Here is a 20,543-nt window from a genome sequence, read left to right on the forward strand (position 1 = left end):
CCGGCTCCGTCCTCCCGCCCGCCTCGCCCGACCGGCTCCTCCCGGTCAGCTCCATCCGCCCTCCCGCACCTGCCTCTTCCTTCCGGAGAGTCGGGGGCGGGGCCGGCGCGGACCACGCCCCGCACGGCGGAGCGCAGCCCTGCTTTACGGTCGGGAGGACCTGGTCGGCCCGAGCCTTAAGGAAAAGAGGCCGAGCCCGAGAGCCCTTTTGCGGCAGGACGTAAGTGGCGGTGCCGGCGGCGCGACAGCAGCTGGAGGGCAGAGGAGGCGGGTTGGTGTTTCCCGGGCCGAACCGGGTGCCGGGCGAGGGGGCTGCGGGGGCTGCGTGGGGCCGAGCTGAACGGTCTCCCCCACGCCGCGCTGGCATGGGCCAAGGGGAGCGGGGCGGAGGCGGCCCGGGGCAGCTGGGGGCGGCGGGCGGGCCCGAGGCGGGCGGCGAGCCGGCGCGCCCCGATCGGTCGGGGGAGCTGACCCGCGGTCCACCCTGTCCCCTTCCCGCGAACCCGCAGCGCGGCCGGTCCCAGTCCTCGCCATGAGGCCGCAGCAGGCGCCGGTGTCCGGGAAGGTGTTCATTCAGCGAGACTACAGCAGTGGCACACGCTGCCAGTTCCAGACCAAGTTCCCCGCGGAGCTGGAGAACCGGGTACGCAGCCTGGCCTGCCCTTCCCCCTGGGCCTGGGAGGGATCCCGGGGCCGGGAAGGGAGGCCAAGGCCAGGGGTGTGCACCTCCGCGGAGGGGCACGGGAAGACTGGGGCCGAGGTTCTGTATGCCCGGGACCCCGGCTCCACCCCAGGTTACTGCAGGGACGATGCCGCGCAAATGCCTGAGGCTGCCCGACCGCCTCGCCCCGTGGGCTGTGAGCCGTGTGCTGCTGCCTCGCCATTCACAAGTCATCAGATGGTCACTGCCGAGGTGTGCCCCGACAGGAACCTGACCAGCAGGGATGGAGCCGCAGAGCGACCGCCACTGCCCTGGGTCTCCAGCTGGTCCCTCCTAGGCGTGGTCGCTGGGAGGCACCTGTTGTTGTGGCCTGTGTCACACACCGGCGTCCTAGGAGTGGATGCTTTGGCGGGTCTGGGGAACAGGTTTCTTTGCGCTTCGTTCAGGGCTTATTCAGGTGTCTTAGTTGTAAGGATATATCGTGCTATAGAGACTTGACCTGAGGGGAGGTTGTGTGCTGGGGATTCACCGTCACTGTAACTGGAGACTTGTGGGGGGGGGAGGGGACAGCGTGCGTTGAGGTTTCCTTTTCTTCAGTAGTGGATTCCTGGTTAGCTGGGAGCAAGTTTTGTGGCTCCCGGTGCTTTAGGCATGGGGAGGTGATATAGCCAGACATGGTGAGTCTGTAGAGAAACATGTGACCCTTGCTCAAAGTCTGCAGGGCAGTGCAGCTTAGATATCTGTAAGTGTGCATTAAAGGCCTTGCACGCCTGGGCAAGGTGGTATGGTGGATGGGCCCGTAAAAGGTGCATTTGTGTTGTTGTAAGTTAACTCAGCGTTGACAGATGGTGGACCCGTGCACGGGGGTTTGAGGAGGAAGGGAGGGAGCAGGTGGCAGCTTGCTGAGGCTACTGCACGCTGTTGCTGAAATGCTCAGACACCACCTTTAGTGTGGGGCTAGGGAACCTGTGAATTGCATTGGCACACCTTCAGGTCAGAGTGTCTGTTTTTGTGCAACTCCTTGGATGGACAAGATTCCTTTGTCCATAGGTTTTTGTTGTTTTTAAGATTTGCAAAGTTGGATTTACAGGTTGAAGGAGAGACAGAAGACAGAAAGGTATTCTATCCGCCGGTTCATTCCCCAGGTAGCCTCAGCAGCTGGAGCTGAGTGATCTGAGGCCAGGAGGTTCTTCCTAGTCCACTGTACAGGTGCAGAGTCCCAAGGTTCTAGGCCATCCTCCACTGTTTTCCCAGGCCACAAACAGGGAGCTGGATGGAAGTGGAGCAGCTGGGATATGAACCGGCATCCATATGGGATCCCAATATGTGCAAGGCAAGGAGTTTAGCCTCTAAACTACTTCACTGGGCCCTGTCCATAGGTTTTGAAGTCAGAATTTGTCCTCAGTTGGCCAGGTGTCGGGGCGAAGGCAGTGAGGACCTGCTTCTTGCTGAGTACAGAGTGTAGGCTCTGGGTTCCCCTGGTCCCTGGGACAAATAGATGTTTCTAGATTCTGCACTCCTTGTCACTTGGGCTTCCTTTAGCCCTGAATTGGTTGTGGTGCAATGTCACACAGTGCTTTTGACCACATACTCACCTTGTTAAATGTTTGGGTTAAAATACTAGCTTGTGTTTTTAGCCACTTGGAAAAGCTTTGATTGTTTTGTGTTTTGTTGTTTCTTTGTTGAGAATACATTTCAATTGCAGGTTCATCTTTTCCCCCTCCTGCTTGCTTTGTCTGTCTCTTCCTTAGCTGGTACTATTAGGGTTGCTCCCCCACTGGGGCTGAGTCTCCTGGTGGGAGAACATTGGGCCAGGCAGCTTGAGGGAGGAAGAACCCCATATCCCCGTGTTCTTTGTGCCTCAAAGCATTAGGAAGGGTGTAGGTGCCCATCCAGACCCTTCCGTCAGGGAGGGAGAGCTGGGGTTCCGTTGGCAAGTTCCTGGAACCCAGACCTTGCATGTTCCTAAGTGACCATGTTTTGCCTTCCCGGGGAAGCTTTGCAGTCTGGGAACAGTGAAGATTCGTGTTTGGGCCTCATCACCAGTTCTAACCTGAAGGAAGCCAGGAGTTTGTGGGTAGAAGCTTGTGGCTTTGATGCATGAAACTCTTCTCAGGTCACAGTGGAACTGGAAAGTCCAATGTGCTTAGGGCTCTGCAGCCCTTTGTGGAAACCTGCAGCCATGCCCATGTCCCTCAGTGCCTGCTTGACCCAGGTCTGTCTCCAGAAGAACTGTTCCCAGGGGATCAGTCTCGGAGGAGGGGTGTCCATGAGGGCTGTACCCCTGTTATCAGCCATCTCCCCCACCCAGCTGTGAGTGTTCTGGGAGACAGAGTAGGGCTGCAGCTTCAGAGCTCGTTGCAAACCTTTGGCAAGACCAGCCGGCCTGTGAAGTCTTGCTAGCTTTCCACACAGAGATGAAATTAATTACCACGGCTTCTAGCCCACTGTACCTTTAAAAATTCTGCTCTTGGGTATGCTTTGTTTCTTAATGTGTCTATTGTTGTTAAGTCTATCTCTATGTAAAGAAAGACTTGATCAGAAAGAAAATTCCTAAGTAAATAGTTATAAGTTTTAAAACAGTGTTTTGTGAGAGAAGGCTGCCTGCAAGAATGGCAGTATTAAGGTGACATATGCAAGGGCAGTTAGCATAGGTGCTCGCTTCAGCAGCACATACACTAAAATTGGGATGACACAGAGATTAGCATGGCTTCCTTGCCGGCATGAAAAAGTTTGAAGAAACATGGAATAAAAGGTAAATTTATTCTGGTATAAAACATTGTTGAATGACATGCATCCCACATAATGGGTTTCAAAATGTTTTTACACCAAAGTAAGTTTACTTTTAATTCCATGTTCCGTTGACTATTGAAAGGACCATGGCATTCCACAGCCCTTCCTTGAGAGTCCCAGGATGGTGTATGGAGGCTTCAGTCAGCAAAGCCTTTAGAAGACAGTGAGAGCCGAGTGACAGCAGTTGTGGCAGCAGGAGGACCGTGCATCTCCATTTGCGTTGGACTGTCAGACTGCGAGTTTGCCCCGCAGTGTGGGGTCTTTGCTTCAGAAGAGACTGTGAGCCGAAGGCAGAGCGTGCACCTTTTTGTCCTTCCCTCCGAGCCGCATACATTGCGGTGACTGGGTCCTAACTTTCAAAATCTTTCTTCCCTCCAGATTGATAGACAGCAGTTTGAAGAAACAGTCCGGACTTTGAATAACCTCTATGCCGAAGCCGAGAAGCTGGGGGGCCAGTCCTACCTTGAGGGCTGCCTGGCCTGTCTCACAGCCTACACCATCTTCTTATGCATGGAGACTCACTATGAGAAGGTAAGGCTGCCTCCATGCCCATAGAACCCCAGGATGATGGAGAAAGTAAAGGCTGCTTGTGCTGTGTGTGTGTGTGATACCAGCTGTCATGGTGAAAATCGCACACACTCGTGTGTGCCCCTACCATGGCAGCCCCTACCATCACATCTTTGATGTCATTTATAACATTAATCATCTGGGGAGAGGAGAGGGGACAGCTGCTGTCAAGGTGAAGGTCACGCATGCTTGTGTGTGCATGGCAGTCCCTGCCATCAAATCCTTGTTGTTGTTTATGATACTAACTGTCCAAGGGCTCGTGTTGCTCTTTGGTCCCGTTCCGCATCTTAGCAGCAGGTGCAGGTTGGTGTGTTCTACCTGGAACTGCCCAGCAGTGCTGGGTGGAGAATCTGCGTGCTTGCCTTTACTCAGCTTTCCTAAACGTCATGCTTCTGTCTTCAGGCTTACCCTCCAGCTCAGCCCTAGTCTTTATCCAGCAGCCTGAAAGGCTGAGAGTAGCTGGTGTCTCCCGGTCTCCTGACATAGCACCGCTGCCTTCTCAGGACCTTGTGCAGGTGTGGGAAGGGAAGCACAGGGCCACGCTAACCGGCTGTCAGACCCAAGCATCTCCACCACCTGCTGTTGTTAACTTCGCCTTTCCTCTGCCCCAGACTTAGTGTGTGCCTTACATCTGTGCCCTGGACAAGTACACCCATTTCCCATTGCTTCCCTGCTGCTGTTTTCAACTACCCTCTTCCCGCAGCCACCCTGCCCGTCTTGCCAGGGGCTGCCATGTAGTGCACGCCTGCCTGGACTGTCATCCAGCTCGCTCTCCCCCCCAGTCCAGCTTGTTGACCAGTGGGCACTGTCTGGGTGGTTCACACTCCCATGGGCCCTTGCCTCCCGCTTCTGTCTCACTTTTCCTTACACTTGTAATCAGAATTCTTCCTCTCTTCTGCCCCTACGGTATTTTTTTGTAAGTCTGTTTTCTGACCCTTGGCACTCTACTTGGGAATGTAGCAGTTACCGTTCCTGTGTCACTTGCCTTCCAGTGTATATTCTTCTTAAGATGAAGGACAGTGCACTAGCCATTTCTTATGCTTCTTGATGGTTAATACGATGTGTTGGTTATACTGTTAGACCCTGAGTATGTGCTTGTGAAGCCCTAGTGCATCACAACTTCCTGACACTGTTTGGAAAGTTAGGCTGCATTACCCTTCAGCTGTGGTCATCTGTGGAGAGCAGCGGCAACTGCTGCTAGAACATTCTGAGCCGGAGGCTGACGGTGCTGTTGTGTGCTCCGCTAGCATCCCAGCGTGTATCTGATCGTCACTGTAATTCTACCTCAGAAAGGGTGTATTCAGATAATTAGCAGTTCATATCCTTCTCCATACAAGAGGACTTCAGAAAGCACACGGGGAAATGGAGTAAAAAAAAAACGCTGGTGTCAGCGTAAGTCCTATTTGTTTGGGATACTGGGGGGCCAGTGGTGCCAGTCATTTAGGAGGGGCTGGAAATGCCAACAGGTCAGGGCAGTGTGGTTTCTGTTTTTGGTTAAGGAAAGTGGCTGCCCTTTCAAGGTTTCAGATTAGGAAGCATGGAGAAGTCCAGGGAATCCAGGCAGGACCTGAGGTGGGTGCCTCAAGATTCCCCCCAGAAACTGGCCAAGGGGCCTGTGTGTGAATGGGATGGTTCTCGCGGTAGATGTTGCCTGGCTCTGATCTCGCTGGGGCTTTGACTCACTCTCAAAGCAGTAGTGCCAGGAAGCAAAGGGTGTTCTCTGGCCTTCCGGAAAAGCCAACAAGCAGAATACCCTCTGCATCCCTTACCCTGTGACCATGACCTTTACATTTTTTTTTAAAGGTTTATTTTTATTGGAAGGTCAGATTTACAGAGAGGCGAGACAAAGAAAAAGATCTTCCATCTGCTGGTTCACTCCCAAGTGGCCGTAAGAGCAGGAGCTGAACTGATCCAAAGCCAGGAGCCGGGAGCTTCTTCTGGGTCTCCCACATGCGTACAGGATCCCAAGGACTTGGGCTGTCCTCGAATGCTTTCCCACATCACAGGCAAGCGTGGACAGTGAAGCAGCGGTGCATGCAAGGCAAGGATTTAGCCACTAGGCTATCGCGCTGGGCCCAGTCCTCCTGTTAACTTTCAGAATCAAGTTAATGAGGACCAGTATGAACTTTCAGTCTGCGATTTTGTGTTAGTAGTTTCTCTTTCATAATCCATTTGGTGAATGAAAAGGCCAGGAGAGTCCCACGTTTGGTAATCCTTAATGAAAATCTTCTCTATGCCGAGCTGTTTACCCGGCAGTTGACTAAACAAGGCAAGCATACTTGCTGGCCTTGTGGAGTTTGTAATTTAGTGCTAACTGCTGATAATGATAAGGAGACCCCCTAACAAACTTGTACACTGTGGTAGGTGCCTGAAAGGGGGGTGGGAATCTGCCTCCTGATTCAGAGTGGAGCAGTGGCACTGAAGCTGCCAAGCAGAAGACTGAGCATGGGCCAGGGCCTGGGAACTCGGCGAGGCCGGGTGACAGGAGGGCCAGAGCGACCGGAGGCCCACTGGGGGCAGGAGGGCCAGAGCAACCGGAGGTCCACTGGGGGCAGAAAGGCTGGTGTGGCCAGAGGTCCACTGGCAGCAGAAGGCAGGACTGCACCAGGAGGCTGCCCTTGTACCCTGGACAGAAGGTGAGGGTTTGTTGTCTGGGCCACGGGCATTCACTCCCAGGACTTCAGGCAGGAGGGGACTGCTGTTCTCAGGGAGTTCACCGCCAGTTGGCATGCCTGCCTCATGGTGGAGTCCCTGGGTTTGAGTCCCAGTTCCACCCCAACTGCAGCATCCCTAAGACGCCACAGGTGATGGCTGGAGTCGTCGGGTCCCTGCAGCTCCCCAGGAGAGTAGAGTGAGCTCCCAGCTCTAGGTTTAGGTTTCAGCCTGACCCAGCCTTGATCTCTGTGGGACGAACGCCCTCTGCATAGTGATGCAGTCTATGGGAGCACTCTGTCTCCACCTCTCCAGTGAGTAAGTCAAGAAGCAGTTTTTTGTTTTGTTTTGTTTTGTAGCAGGATTTTAATCAGGAGAATGAAGTGGTCAGATTTTTGCTATAAAGCACCCATTTGTTTTGTGAGAGTGGCTGTATGGAAACAAATCAGGATGTTGTCACAGAAGTCCAGGTGGTACCTGATGGCTGCAGGGGAAGAGGGATGTATGGATGGGCAAGCCAAGGCCAGCGGGGCCCTGAAGGCAGCGATCATCCAGAGATGGTGACCTGGAGGGGGCTGGGGCATTGCCTGTTCAGGAGCTGAACGTGATGAGCTGGGACCCGTGAAGTTAGCCGAGATGGTGATAACTAAGATGCAGCATGCGTAAATGCTCCAAAAAACACTTTCAAAACACGCATCCATGTTCTTGATGAAAGTGTAAGACCTGCTGCCTCTCCCCCCCAGGTTGTACCCCAGAAATCTGTTTCTTACTTGAGTCATTTAGTCACTATTGTTTTAAACACTTAAAAATTTCCAGTCTGAAAGCACTAAACCAACTATAGTAGTGCTTACACTTTGTCACGTGAGAGAGATTTTCTGAAATTGTAAATAGGCCCTTTAAGTCTCACTAGGACAATCATGCATTTTTCCGTATAATGTGCTGTCTGTTGATTCCAAAGATAAAGCCCTCAGTGTTCTTTCTCCATTGTTGCTCCCCATTACGTTTAGGGGACAGTGGGCTTGTGGATGGCTCTCCTCAGTGGCCGTCTGCCTCACCCTTCAGCCATCCACCACAGGTCGCCCTGAGGGACCGGGTCCCCCTGCTCTTACTGGGCCTCACACTCAGGGAGAGCAGGAGTCTTTCCTGAGTGACATAATGCCCCCTTTTGTAAATATTGTACAAGTGGAGGTTTTGGGTGAGAACTGAGAGTAACGGTGATGGTTTTGGTCGGTGTTATGGCTTGTTGTGACCCTGATCCATCCGAGAAGAATGATAAAACTTGCCTACCCCGTCAGCATCAGGTGCCATGGGGTGAGAACGTGTTAGTCCCTTCTGGACTACAGTGTGCGTTCCCTTGTGGAGCATTCTTCTAGAAAGAGTTTGCAAGCATTTCCTTTAGGACAGTGTTGCCTTCAACACAGGGGAAGAAGATTTGGAACTCATGCAGAAAGACAACTAATTGTTTTCTTGTGAACTGACACCCAAGTACACAAGAACAATCCGAAAGTTTAAAAAAAAAACCTTGGCCAAGGAAAGCCAGCGCAGGAGCAGGAAGGGTGTCCTGATGGAATCGTTTCTTTGAAACCAGTCATGCAGGCATCTTTCTGAGGGAGACCCCAGTATCAGTGAACCCCAGCTTCTGGGGCAGCTTGGAAGGAAATGGAAGTACAGGTGGAGAATTCCGCCTGGGGACGGGGCACCTTGCCGGGCTGCTGTTCCTTCTCTTGGGAGAGTGCCAGTCTCCAGTGCCCAGCAGCCGTGCTGGGGTTCTGCTCATGAACACCAGGCAGTGCTTGAATGCTCTGGGAGCGGAAACGGGAGTGACTTGTGCCTTGCTTTGGGTGATTAGGTAGAAAACCCTCCCCTGTAGAAATACGATTCTGGAAGCCGTGAAGCGTTCTCTTCAGTCCACCCCTCCAGTGGGAGAGGGTGTGAGCCCCAAAGGCAGAACCTGAGCACACTGTGTCACTTACTCACAGTGAGAAAACCAGTCCCGTAGATCCCTCCGTTCTCATCAGTGTGCCCTGGGCATCTAAATTGTGCCTTCCCCTTGGTCGGTGTGCCCTGGTGTCTCAGGTGCCCAGCTCTGAAGTCGGCTTCGGTCTGCTTCAGCTCCAGCCTCGCTGCCGTGAGGCGCTCCTTCCCCTTCCTCTGTGCTCACGTTGGTGACTGACTGTCTTGTGCTGCTAGTGTGAATTTAAGGAAACAGCCGTTTACAGAGCTGGATCAAAGCCTCTTTGAACATTGCAGCCAGAAAAGGGTTATGATGACTCCAGCCTGAAATGAAACATGGGGCTCTTTGATTTCGGATATAGCTACCAAGATTTATTTTCTTCCCGCTTATCTGTCCCTGAATTGCCCTTAATTAAAGCTGGAGATTTGGCAATTTCCAGAAGTTCCTCTGGATGCTATCTGGTTTTTGTCTGCGTTTGCTTTGACTTTCACAAGCTTAATGCTGAACTTCTAAATGGAGGCCAGCTGCAGGGGCTGCGCGGGAAAGCAGCTCTGGCTGTGCAGCGGCTGTGCCACCTTGTCTGCAGGCTCGGCTTGGCATTGGCATGCCTGGGCAAGAGGGGGAGAAAGTCTCCTGTGTGAAAGGCACAGCCAGCAACCGTCGCTGGTGTGGGAGAGAGGGACCACCGTGTTTAAGGGGGCTGTGAGGCGGGGGTGGAGTCCTGGACCTGAGGGGTCTTCCCTGCTGGGCGAGCTGAGAGGTTCTGACACTCACGGGGGGGATTGGGTGCAATCTGTTTCACAACAGAACTGGTGGGTTTTTTTCTAATCTCATCAGGTTCTCAAGAAAGTCTCCAAGTACATTCAGGAGCAGAATGAGAAGATCTACGCTCCGCAAGGCCTTCTGCTGACAGACCCCATCGAGAGAGGACTTCGAGTTGTATCTTTTTAGTCTGGCCTGGGGAATATCAGTGTGGCTTGTGTACTGGCCTTTCGGCAAGCTTCCTTGAGGCACACTCCTCCCCCTCCCTGTGCAGCCCGCGACCTCCAGACAGTTTAGGGTTCTGCTTACCATCTTCTGGAGCATCATATGGCCCTAGCGGGGCAGTGTGAGGACTGTGCTTCAGCTGCAGACCCTCCAAAATGTGTAAACCCACCCTGTGTGGGGAGACTTGTCATCCCGACGAAGTGCAGCCTCCCGGGGTTCAGCCATCAGGCTCCTGTCTGTCGCAGCTGCCACATGTATGGTTTCATTACCTTTGACACACGGTGCATATTTTAGAGGCAGTAAGCTTTGAAAATCACTGCTCAAATTTAATGAAGAGAATTGCCAAAAAGAAGAAAGACTAATTTAGTTTGATAACTGAAGTAATGGGTAGATAAATTTTTTTTAAAGCTGAGGTCGCAGAATCACAGGCCTTGTGGCTGATGATTATTTTAGCAGCCTTATTGCACTGTGAAGCACCTGTTCTGAAGCTCCAAAGGGTCATGAACCCTCTCCCAAGGAGGGAACAAAGCTTTCCCATCATTCCACATCCTTGTTTTAACCTCTGAATCTGTCACCTCGTAGATCCTTGGCTAAGAACCCCTTAATTCTGCATGGAAAGCAGCCATTTCAATTGCCCCTTACACTCCCCTCTCCCCCGTGCCCCGCCACACACACACACACACACACACACACACACACACACAAAGCACTAATCCTTAGAGCTCTTGTATGTGGAATCCAAAGGTGCTGTGAAAAGTCCCCAGAAGCTGTGCATTCTGAACCAACCACGTGGATTCAGAAGTTCCTTCCACCAACATAAACTTAAGCTTTCACATTTGCAGGAACTTGGTGAACTGCTACAAATAGTGACAGTTTTTAAATTCCCAGAAAGCGTGTAGAGCAGGCAGAGTTACCATGTGTAGCTCCAAATACTGAAACCTAGGTCCTGGAGACAAGCTGGGGTGGGGCTTGTTCGTGCCGTGCTCTCCTGTGTACTTTCTTAACAGCCATGCTGTGTAGATTGAAATTACCATTTATGAAGACAGAGGCCTGAGCAGTGGAAGATAAACCCTCCAATGTAAAGGTAACTGAGCGGGATGGCTTGCCTGCGGTTTCACAGTACGTGTCATTAGGTCATACAGGCAGGCAGTGGTTGCTGCCCACCGTGCCCGCCCAGCATGGGAAACAGGAGTGTGACCCATATCACCATATGTTGTAGATTGGTCTTGTTGTGTTTTGTGTAAGGTTTTTATTTTATTTTTATTTAAAAGGCAGATCCACAGGAAAAGATCACCTATCCGCTGGTTCAGTCCCCAAAATGCCACAACAACCAGAGCTGAGCCAATCCACAAGCAGGAGCCAGGATCTTCTTCTGGGTCTCCCACATGGGTGCAGGGTCCCAAGGCTTTCCCAGGGTCTCTACTGCTTTCCCAGGCTACAGCAGGGAACTGGATAGCAAGTGGAGCAGCTGGGACATGAACCAGCACCCATATGGGATGTCATTACTGGAAGATGGGAGATTAGCTAATTGAACCACAACGCCAGCCTGAGAAGTTTGTTTTGTTCTGTTTTTACTATTTAAAACTAGCCCAGAAATCGAAATTGGGTTTTGCATAAATGAATCAGTTCAGAACTGCCCATGCCTCTATGACAAATAGCTTTAATAAGAGGGATGTTTTGCAGCAAGTGGCCATTTGACATGTTGCATCTCGGCAGCCTTGTGCAAGAGGCCTCGCCTCGTAGGTGGATGGCATGTTGCATTCCTCTGTTTATGCTGACGTGGCGGGCTAGTCATTGAGAAACAGACCAGTGGGTAACAGGAATAACATAGGCATGCTGGCCTATGAATGCATTGGCATAGGCTTGTCAGTGACAGAACCCAGTGTTTTAGAGGTGGGCATTGGCACGGGGGTGAAGATACCCGAATGTGTCAGCAGAGTGCATGGGTTCCGCTTACTGCCAAAGCTCAGCCTGGAGCCCAGGTACCTGGGTTCGCACAGCATGTTGATGGGCGAGCTGGACTGGGTTCCTACCTTTGGCCAGACCCAATCCTGGCTGTTGCAGGCATTTGGAAAGTGCACCAACAAGTGGCATGTTAATCACTTAATCTCTCTCTGCCCTTCAAATAAATAAGAATGAGTCACTAGTTAAACCACCATGTGTGCATGTGTGCTGATAAGCAGCACAGTTTGCTATGACGAGGGCTCCTACTCTGAATATATGCCCGGCGCTATGCAAGCAGTACCCCCACCTCTTCAAGAACCCCACACAGTGGTCCTCCCCTCCAGAGATGAGCAGGCTATGGTGAAAACAGTAACCAATGCTCTCAGGGTCCCACAATTCATGAGTGGCCAACCACGGACCCCTGTTTTTGTGTTTTGTTTTTTAAGATTTATTTATTTTTTATTGAAAAGTCAGATATACAAAGAGGAAGATCTTCTGTCCAATGATTCACTCCCCAAGTGACCACGACGGCCAAAGCTGAGCCAATCCAAAGCCAGGAGCCAGGAACTTCACCTGTTCTCCCACGCAGGTGCAGGATGCCAAGGCTTTGGGTCATCCTCGGAGCTGCTTTCCCAGGCCACAAGCAGAGAGCTGGATGGGAAGTGGGGCTGCTGGGAATAGAACCGGCAACTGTATGGGATCCCAGCTTATTCAAGGTGTGGAGTTTAGCTGCTAGGCCACCATGCCAGGCCCCCATTCTCCATTTCTTGATGCCATACTTTACTGCAGGTTCCTAGAGTAGCAGGCACTTGGAGAGTTTGCTCAGATGATTCTAAGCATCTTCTGTCTTTCTCAGTGTCTGTCCCTGAGGACAGACAGTGGCTGAGGAATGTGAGCCTTGCCCCCCTCCCAGGCTGCACCCTAAGGCACTAGTGAGGACCAGGGTTCTAACTAGTGCCATCCCCTGCTCCAGATGCTGCCTCTTAAGGAAGCCACATTCGGAGCATGAGTGTGACTTCATCATTCAGGGTTTCCAGGCTGCCTGAGTTGTGCCTGGTTTGCTCAGCTGCAGCCGCACCCCCATGGCTGCTTGGTGGAGTGCCTTGCTGAGGTGGCACAGGGCTGGAGGCGAGGCCACGCCCCAGGCTACCCTTTCAGCAGTCAACAGCTGGGAGCTGGGAGCTGGCAGGTTTACATTAAGAACTCTGGACAATCTCATGAATACAAATATTTTGGTTCAACAAGATGTCACTTTCAGAGCTAGATGTTTCTTGAGTCCAGGAAGGTGTGGACTGAGGTCTGGGGGCAGGTGAGGGGCGTGCCTAGTAAAGAGTTACACGTTCAGCTCTCCCACAGCTTGCCCAAGCTTTCTGTGGGGATTGGATGGGCAGTTGAACAGCAACATGACTGTGCCATGGGATGGCCTTTGTGTTTCTAAAGAAAAAAATAAAACTATAAATAGCAAGATTTTGTTCTTTTTAAAAAGTTTTGATTTTTCAGTATATTGTGTATCTGTATTAGTGCCTGCTTTGTTTATTATACATTGATGATGTTTTCTCAGTCTGTAAGATTATTGTCTTTCTGTTTAAAAAAAAATGGAATATGTGCTTATTCTGTCACAGTAAGCTGGTGGTATAAAAATAGCTACCATTGGTTGGTACTTCCCCAACCAGTGCTGTTCTAATTACCGGATGTTGATAAGGTACTCAGTTGATAAGACTTCTGTTTGCCCGAGGTTCAGGAGCCAGCAGGAGCTGTTGAAGCTGCCTGGGTTTGTGTTCGGTGCCTCCCCTGCCCATACTCCCTCTCTTAGGACACTTGGTTAGAGACTCAGACAGATAGGACCTGGCCTTCCAGACTGGCAGGCCCCATGCTCATCTATACTCAGTGCAAGGCAGGATCCGAACTAGGAGCTGGAACACTGGGTCGGTATGGCCTTGCCCACGCAGCCCAACGCTTTTGCGTTGGCAGATGAGACCACTTGTAGATGTTTGTGTTCAGCATCCTTCTCCAAACTTTGGCTTTCCCCTCTGCCTGCAGATCCCCCTGCAGCCGGCCGCCCGCGGAGCGCCCCCGCCCTCCTCCAGAGCATCATTCCTCGTACCTGCTGCCGGAGCCACAGTGCCACTCACTCCCAGGACTGACCTTCTCCAACCCCACGCCTGGGGTGATTCTAGGCGCTCAGCAGCCACTCGGTGTCTCCCCGTATGTAGGACTGTGGAATCTTAGTGATTAGTCTCAGAAAAAACAATGAAGCGTGTCCGTTTTTCTAATTTGAAGCCATTTACTAAAACATGCATGTGGTCCACCCAAAGCCAGGCTTATTTCTTGCCAGACTCGAATACAGTGGGCTATGCCTAGGCCTTGGGCCAGTTCCCAGGTAGCCCAGGATGTGGGCGAGCCGTGTCTTGGCTGGCATACAGACCTAGGCCTCCAGGTGGACAGAGCAGCTGCTTTCGGGGTCCTGTGGGGAGTGGAGCGCTCCACAGCTCACCACCCAACGCCTAGTCCTGCTGTTCAGTTCCTGGAATCCAAGCTCCTTGAGAAAATAATGTGTAACAATGTTTATCTTATGAGAACAGTTGTTCCTAATTAAAGCAGTATTTAATGCAGTCCCCAGAACCTTGGAGCATCTTTACATTACTGTCGCCTCACCCTGAACACTGGGAAGACATGGCATGCATCGTTTGTTCATGACCAAAAGAAATAAGCACAAGAAAGTGGATACTGAACCGCCAGACACGTAGCAGTCCCTGCTGTGTCCCCCGAAGGTGTAATGAATCTTTAATGATAGTTTGTTATAAATATAACTTATGAGAAGACAAAAGTTTGGTAGGACTGAGACCATTGTTGATTTGTACCAACCCCTCATGGACAAATCCAAGGAGCCAGGGATGTCTGTCACAGTATTCAGTGTGCAGCGCCTTCAGGATGGGGTGGCAGCCAGGGGGCCCAGCTGGAGCCCTCCCTAGGCCACACGCTCAGCCCCGCAGCTTGCTCTGCCCTCCTTGGGGGCTCTGGAGCCTGGCCTCTTGGAAGACAGGTAAGCAGGACAAGGACGGGAGAGACGGAAGGCAGTGGAAGGTTCCCTCTCAGATGCTGTAGGTGCTAATACTGGATCTAACCTTTCAGATCTCCATTTCTCCTCTGGGTCCGTTGGTTCCTCAGTAACACCCCCCTCCCCTCCAGTCTGTAATACTTTAATTGTACAAAACTCTTGTGACACTTCACAGCCTGTATTAGAACGTCTGTCTGCCTTTTAAACCCGTTGCAATAACTTTGCCGAAATATTAACACGTGAGTAAAACTTTTCTTACAGAGACTGTCTCTGTGTCGTTAATTTGGATTGATGGGTTAAGTAGGATTTCCGGCACTGTGCTTGGCTCCGCAAAGGCAGTCAGTGCTGACTAGCCAGCTGTTGGGGGCAGGAGGAGGGGAAGATGGCCAGGTCTTGGACCCTCTGCAGCCACCCCTCAGGGTAGTGGCTGCCATGGCCTTGAGCGCAGTGAGGTCCCTCTTGCTCAGGGCCGTTCCTCGGCTGCTGTGACCACATCGCACAGGGACTACTTGCAATGCAGTGGTGCCCACGCTGTGTCACCCTATACCTTGGAAGGCATGCGGCTCATCAAGGTAGGTGCCATGAGGGCCCCTCTGGACCAGTCCTGGCTGGTGTTCTGTTCTCTTTATGATTGGCTTTCATTTTATCTTGAAAGGAAGCAAAATAGCTTCCATTTGCTGGCTTACTCCCCAGCCACCTGCAACTGCCAGGACTGGGCCAAGCTAGGCGCCACCCAGGTGGGTGACGAGGGTGCCCAATGTTTGAGACCATCATCTGCTGCCTCCCAGGGTGTGTCTTAGCAGCAAGCCTGATCGGAAGCCAGGCAGCCAAGGCTGAAACGGGGCACTGCAGTGGGAAATAGGGTGCTGTACCAAACACTTGCCCCTACACAAATATTCTGGAGGCATCACAGGACCTCCTGCCAGTCTAATGTGCATGTTAAAATATGTATGAGATATAGAATACAAAAATGTATTCACAAAGAAATGAGCTATTTAGGGGCCCAGCACAATCGCTCAGTAGCTAAATCCTTGCCTTGAATGCTCTGGAATCCCATATGGGCACCAATTCAGGTCCCAGCTGCCCCACTTCCCATCCAGCTTCCTGCTTGTGGCCTGGGAAAACAGCAGAGGATGGCCCCTGCACACATGTGGGCGACCTGGAGGAGGCTCTAGGCTCCTGGCTTTGGATCTCAGCACAGCTCTGGCCCTTACGGCTGCCTGGGGAGTGGATCAGCCGATAGATGATCTTCTCTGTATATCTGACTTTCTAATAAAAATCAAATCTTAATTTTTTTATTATTTGAAAGAGAGGAGAGGTAGAGAATCTTCCATCAGCTGGTCCATTTCCCAAGCATGCAATGGCTGGGGCTGGGCTGGTCTATAGCTAGGAGCTTCCTCCGGGTTTCCCATGTAGGTACAGAGACTCAAGTACTGTGCCATCTGCTACTGCTTGCCCCGACCACAAGCCGGGACCAAAATCGGAAGTGGAGCAGCAGCTCAAACCAGTGTCATGTGGATGCTGGTACTGCAGGCTGAGGCTTGCTACACCACAGTGCCAGTCCAGAAATGAGCTTTTTAAACAACATTTGCAGGAAATGGCTTCTAAGATAATAAATAGTCTTATTGCAACCTATATAGCATTTTCCTATATAAGATTTTAGGTTTTTGGCCCAGTGCAATGGCTCAATCACTAAATGCTCACCTTGCAAGCACCGAGATCCCAGATGGGCACTGGTTTGTGTCCGGACTGTTCTACTTGCCTTCCAGCTGCTTGCTTATGTTCTGGGAAAACAGTGGAGGGTGGCCCAAAGCTTTGGAATCTTGTACCCACATGGGAGATTTGGAGGAAGTTCCTGGCTTTGCGTCACCACGGCTCCAGCTGTTGTGGCCATTTGGGGAGCAAAACAGTGGATGGAAGATCTTTCTCTGTCTCTCCTTCTCTCCTTGAATCTGATCTGCCTTTCCAATAAAAATAAATTATTTTAAAATTTTCAACTTCAATTTTCTTTCCTGAGCCTTGAAACGAAGTGAAATATATAGCTAGTAGTCAAAAAAAAAAAAAAAAAAAAGATTGCATCACCTCAGTCAAGCTCCTCTTATCCCTAGCTCCTGGCATATGCCGACAGTTTCTCAAGAATAGCAGCTTGGTTTTTTGCTGTCATTTCATACAATCAAGACTATTAGTTCTGACTTTGCGTCTCAACCTCCCTCTCCACTTCTCCCACCACACCGCAGCAGAAGTCCTCAATCTCCCCAGGACAGGATTTGCATCTTGCCTTCATGTGGGCCCCAAGCCCTCAGTTCAGCGTCATCACACCGGGTGCTGCCTATACTTTTGGGACTGTAAAATGAGTGAATGCATCAATGAGGTAAAGGAGACAATTGGGTCGTTAGCAGAGAGTGACCTGTGTGCATCTGTGGCTCAAACCCCAGTCATGAGGACTTTGGCCAGGGACCTTACTCTGAGACCTGGAATTTGCAGGAGAGGGAAGAATCACATTCAAAACATTTGAATAGGTAAATAATGAATCAGCCTGTGATTGCAACCTCACTCTATATCCTTAGCGTGGCTGATACGTGACAGTAAGCCGAGCTGTGATCAAACCAGAGGGTCAAGAGCTTTGCTCCCAAACTTTCAGCTCCTCTTGAGGGCCAGCTTCATTTATAGTGTCTTCAGAGTTCTCAGAGGAGCTCATGAACTATGCAATGGTACTTTGTACTCGAGGGGGTCCTTGCTACAGGTAATAGCAAAGCTTACCACTCCTGAGTAGGTAAAGCAAATTGGGCCACTTCTCAGCCAGCATCACCAGAGAGAAGTACAGATGCCAGCCAACATGGGGCAAGGGAATGCCGAGCTCGTTTGTTCTTTGTGGAAGGACGATATACATGCAAACACTGCCACTGTGCAATACCCGGCTTTCTTCTATCCAGGCTTTTATTCTTCCCCCTGCAGGAGCTGGGGAAAGTGCCCATGTAACAGGGAGTGTTTTGCAGTGTTCATCTGCAGAACGTCTTCTGGTGAGGGCCCACTATAAGCACACCTAGCTTCCAGAATACTCAGGAGCCAGCAGTTCATGGATTTTCTTCGAAAAGGAGTCAACCGGGCCCGGCGCGGTGGCGCAAGTGGCTAAGTCCTCGCCTAGCACGCCCGGGATCCCATATGGGCGCCGGTTCTAATCCCGGCAGCCCCGCTTCCCTTCCAGCTCCCTGCCTGTGGCCTGGGAAAGCAGTCGAGGACGGCCCAAAGCTTTGGGACCCTGCACCCGCGCGGGAGACCCGGAAGAGGCTCCTGGCTTCGGATCGGCATGGTATCGGCCCGTTGCGCTCACTTGGGGAGTGAATCATCGGACGGAAGATCTTCCTCTCTGTCTCTCCTCTCTGTATATCCGCCTTTCCAATGAAAAAATAATAAAAATAAATCTTTAAAAAAAAAAAAAAAAAAAAAAAAGAAAAGGAGTCAACACAACATCCCACTAGCAAAGGAAGGGTATGACTCCCCTGCTTATATCCTGTGACCCGCCCGCACTCCACAAAGGTGCAGAAGGGAAGTTCCATGGAATTCCACCTTCCTCCAGGAAACCCTATGGGAGCTTAAAATTCACTTTGTAAATTTTTAGGCCAGTATTTATATATATATATGTGTGTGTGTGTGTGTGTATATATATATATATATATATATATATATATAATAGACACTAGCAACGATTTTCCATAAGGGGTCGCTATTTCTACAGTGTGATTACAGAATTGTCTAAGTTTCACTTTCATTTGGCTAAAACATCCAAGCAATAGGAAAGCACAAATTGAGCTGGTAATAACTTAACATTGTGCCTCGGCTTCTTACAGAACTTTGTCATTGAGGAGATCTTTTTTGTTTGTCTCCCTTCAAAGAATTCTTTGGGAGGAGAGTGGTGAGGAGAGGAGGACGTGGGTGTTAGCTACCAGACCTGCGGTGGTGCCTCTTTCTGTTCCTGTTCTTGAGAATCTGCTCTTGCCTCCAATTCTCACAGCCCACTGCCTACCAGGAAATGAGCACTCAGTGGTGGTTGAGGACTTCTGGGGGCCGTCCAAGGCCAGACGGCTTGGTAGATAGCTACCAGAGCTCTGATCCTACAATTTGCTGCATGTGGCAGCACGGATGTGACCAGACCTCATCACCCCAATTAAAGGCCTGGTGGGCACAGTGAGACACAGCTACTCATGAAACACATCTCCGTCACAGGCCAGGAAGAAGGTGTGCCTTGGATTGGACGGGGGTGTCTGAACTGTCCCCAAACAGCCCAGATGCTAGGAAGCACAAAGCCTGGATGGTCATGTGTGTGTTTAACTTGACATGCTCAGTCCAAGGCTGATGGGGCAGCAAGCCATGCAGAAAGCTGGACATGCCATGGGGCATCACCTTAGGCAGGGAGGCATCGAGAGAGGCACAGACACAACTAGCCAGACAGATGAGACCCGAGCTGGGATAGTGGTGGGGGCTGTCGGTCTCCTGCCGTCCTGTGGTCCTCACCGCTCTGTGTTCTAGAAGACAGATCACCCCTCCGTCAGCACCCCTGTGGTGAGGATGAACTGAGGTAGGTCCCCCGTCCATCGTGCCCTGTCACACTCACCAACCCCCACTCCCAGCAGACAGGCTGTAATATGGCCTCGTTCTCTGCCGCTGTCTGCAGGACTCACTTATGACAGCAAGGGTGCAGGTCATTGTGGCCCTAGCCACGCAGATACCTTCTCATGGCTGATGCTGAGTGTCCAGTCTGCCAGCGCAAGGACTATACCAGGACCCCAGCAGGGGGCTGATGATAACGTAAAATTGGATGTACATGCCTATAGACTTACAGAATTTTTTGTTACTGGGGTCAGCATTGTGGCCTAGCACATTAAGCTGTAACCTGCAATGCTAACATCTCATGGGAGTACCAGTTCAAGTGCCAGCTGCTGCACTTCTGATCCAGCTCCCTGCTAATCCACCTAGGAAAGGCAAAGGAAGCTGGCCCAAGTGCTTGGGCCTCATCATCGACTGGTAGGCCCTGATGGAGTTCCAGGTTCCTGGTTTCAGCTTGGTCCAGTCTTGACTGCTACATCCATTTAGGGAGTGAACCAGTGGATGGAAGATCTCTCTCTCGCTCTCTCTCTCTCTCTCCTTCTCTCTGTAATTCTCCCTTTCAAATAACAATAGTAATAATAGATCTTTAAAACATAGGTCCTAGGGCCCGGCATGATGGCGCAGTGGTTAAGGTCCTCACCTTGCACGCCCAGGATCCCATATGGGCACCAGTTCTAATCCCAGCAGCCCCGCTTCCCATCCAGCTCCCTGCCTGTGGCCCGGGAAAGCAGTCGAGGATGGCCCAAAGCTTTGGGACCCCACACCCGCGTGGGAGACCTGGAAGAGGTTCCTGGCTTTGGATCGGCATAGCATCGGCCGTTGTGCTCACTTGGGGAGTGAATCATCAGACGGAAGATCTTCCTCTCTGTCTCTCCTCTCTGTATATCTGCCTTTCCAATAAAAATAAACCTTTAAAAAAAATAAAATAAAATAAAACATAGGTCCTAAAGAAACTGTTCTCTGGGGCCAGTGTGATGCCTCAATTGGCTAATCCTCCGCCTGCAAGTGCCAGCATCCCATATGGGCACCAGTTCGTGTGCTAGTTACTCCATTTCCCATCCAGCTCCCTGCTTATGGCCTGGAAAAGCAGTGGAGAATGGCCCAAAGCCTTGAACCCTGCATCTGTGTGGGAGACCCCAAGGGGACTCCTGGCTTCCAATCAGCTCAGCTCTGGCCATTGCAGTCACTTGGGGAGTGAACCAGTGGATGGAAGATTCTCTCTCTCTCTCCTTGCTATAAATCTGCCTTGCCAATAAAAAACGTAAATCTTACCAAAAAAAAAGTTCTCCTAGAAGTAGAGGATGGATCAGTTCAGAGAACTG

At 51.2% G+C, this 20,543-nt stretch overlaps 1 protein-coding gene across 1 annotated transcript; it reads left to right on the forward strand.

The window, feature by feature from the left end:
- Positions 1-228: 228 nt before the first annotated feature.
- Positions 229-14,036, forward strand: GOLGA7 (golgin A7). Its single transcript, XM_040994162.1, has 6 exons — positions 229-271; positions 510-643; positions 3,833-3,985; positions 9,465-9,566; positions 10,635-10,698; positions 13,599-14,036. The coding sequence occupies exons 2-5, from the start codon at positions 533-535 to the stop codon at positions 10,680-10,682; spliced, it is 414 nt and encodes a 137-aa protein (XP_040850096.1). The 5' UTR covers positions 229-271; positions 510-532; the 3' UTR covers positions 10,683-10,698; positions 13,599-14,036.
- The last annotated feature ends 6,507 nt before the right edge of the window (positions 14,037-20,543 follow it).

Source organism: Ochotona curzoniae, unplaced genomic scaffold (assembly GCF_017591425.1).
Source record: "Ochotona curzoniae isolate NIBS_2020 unplaced genomic scaffold, NIBS_Ocur_1.0 contig_899, whole genome shotgun sequence".
In the NCBI taxonomy this organism is placed as follows: domain Eukaryota; kingdom Metazoa; phylum Chordata; class Mammalia; order Lagomorpha; family Ochotonidae; genus Ochotona; species Ochotona curzoniae.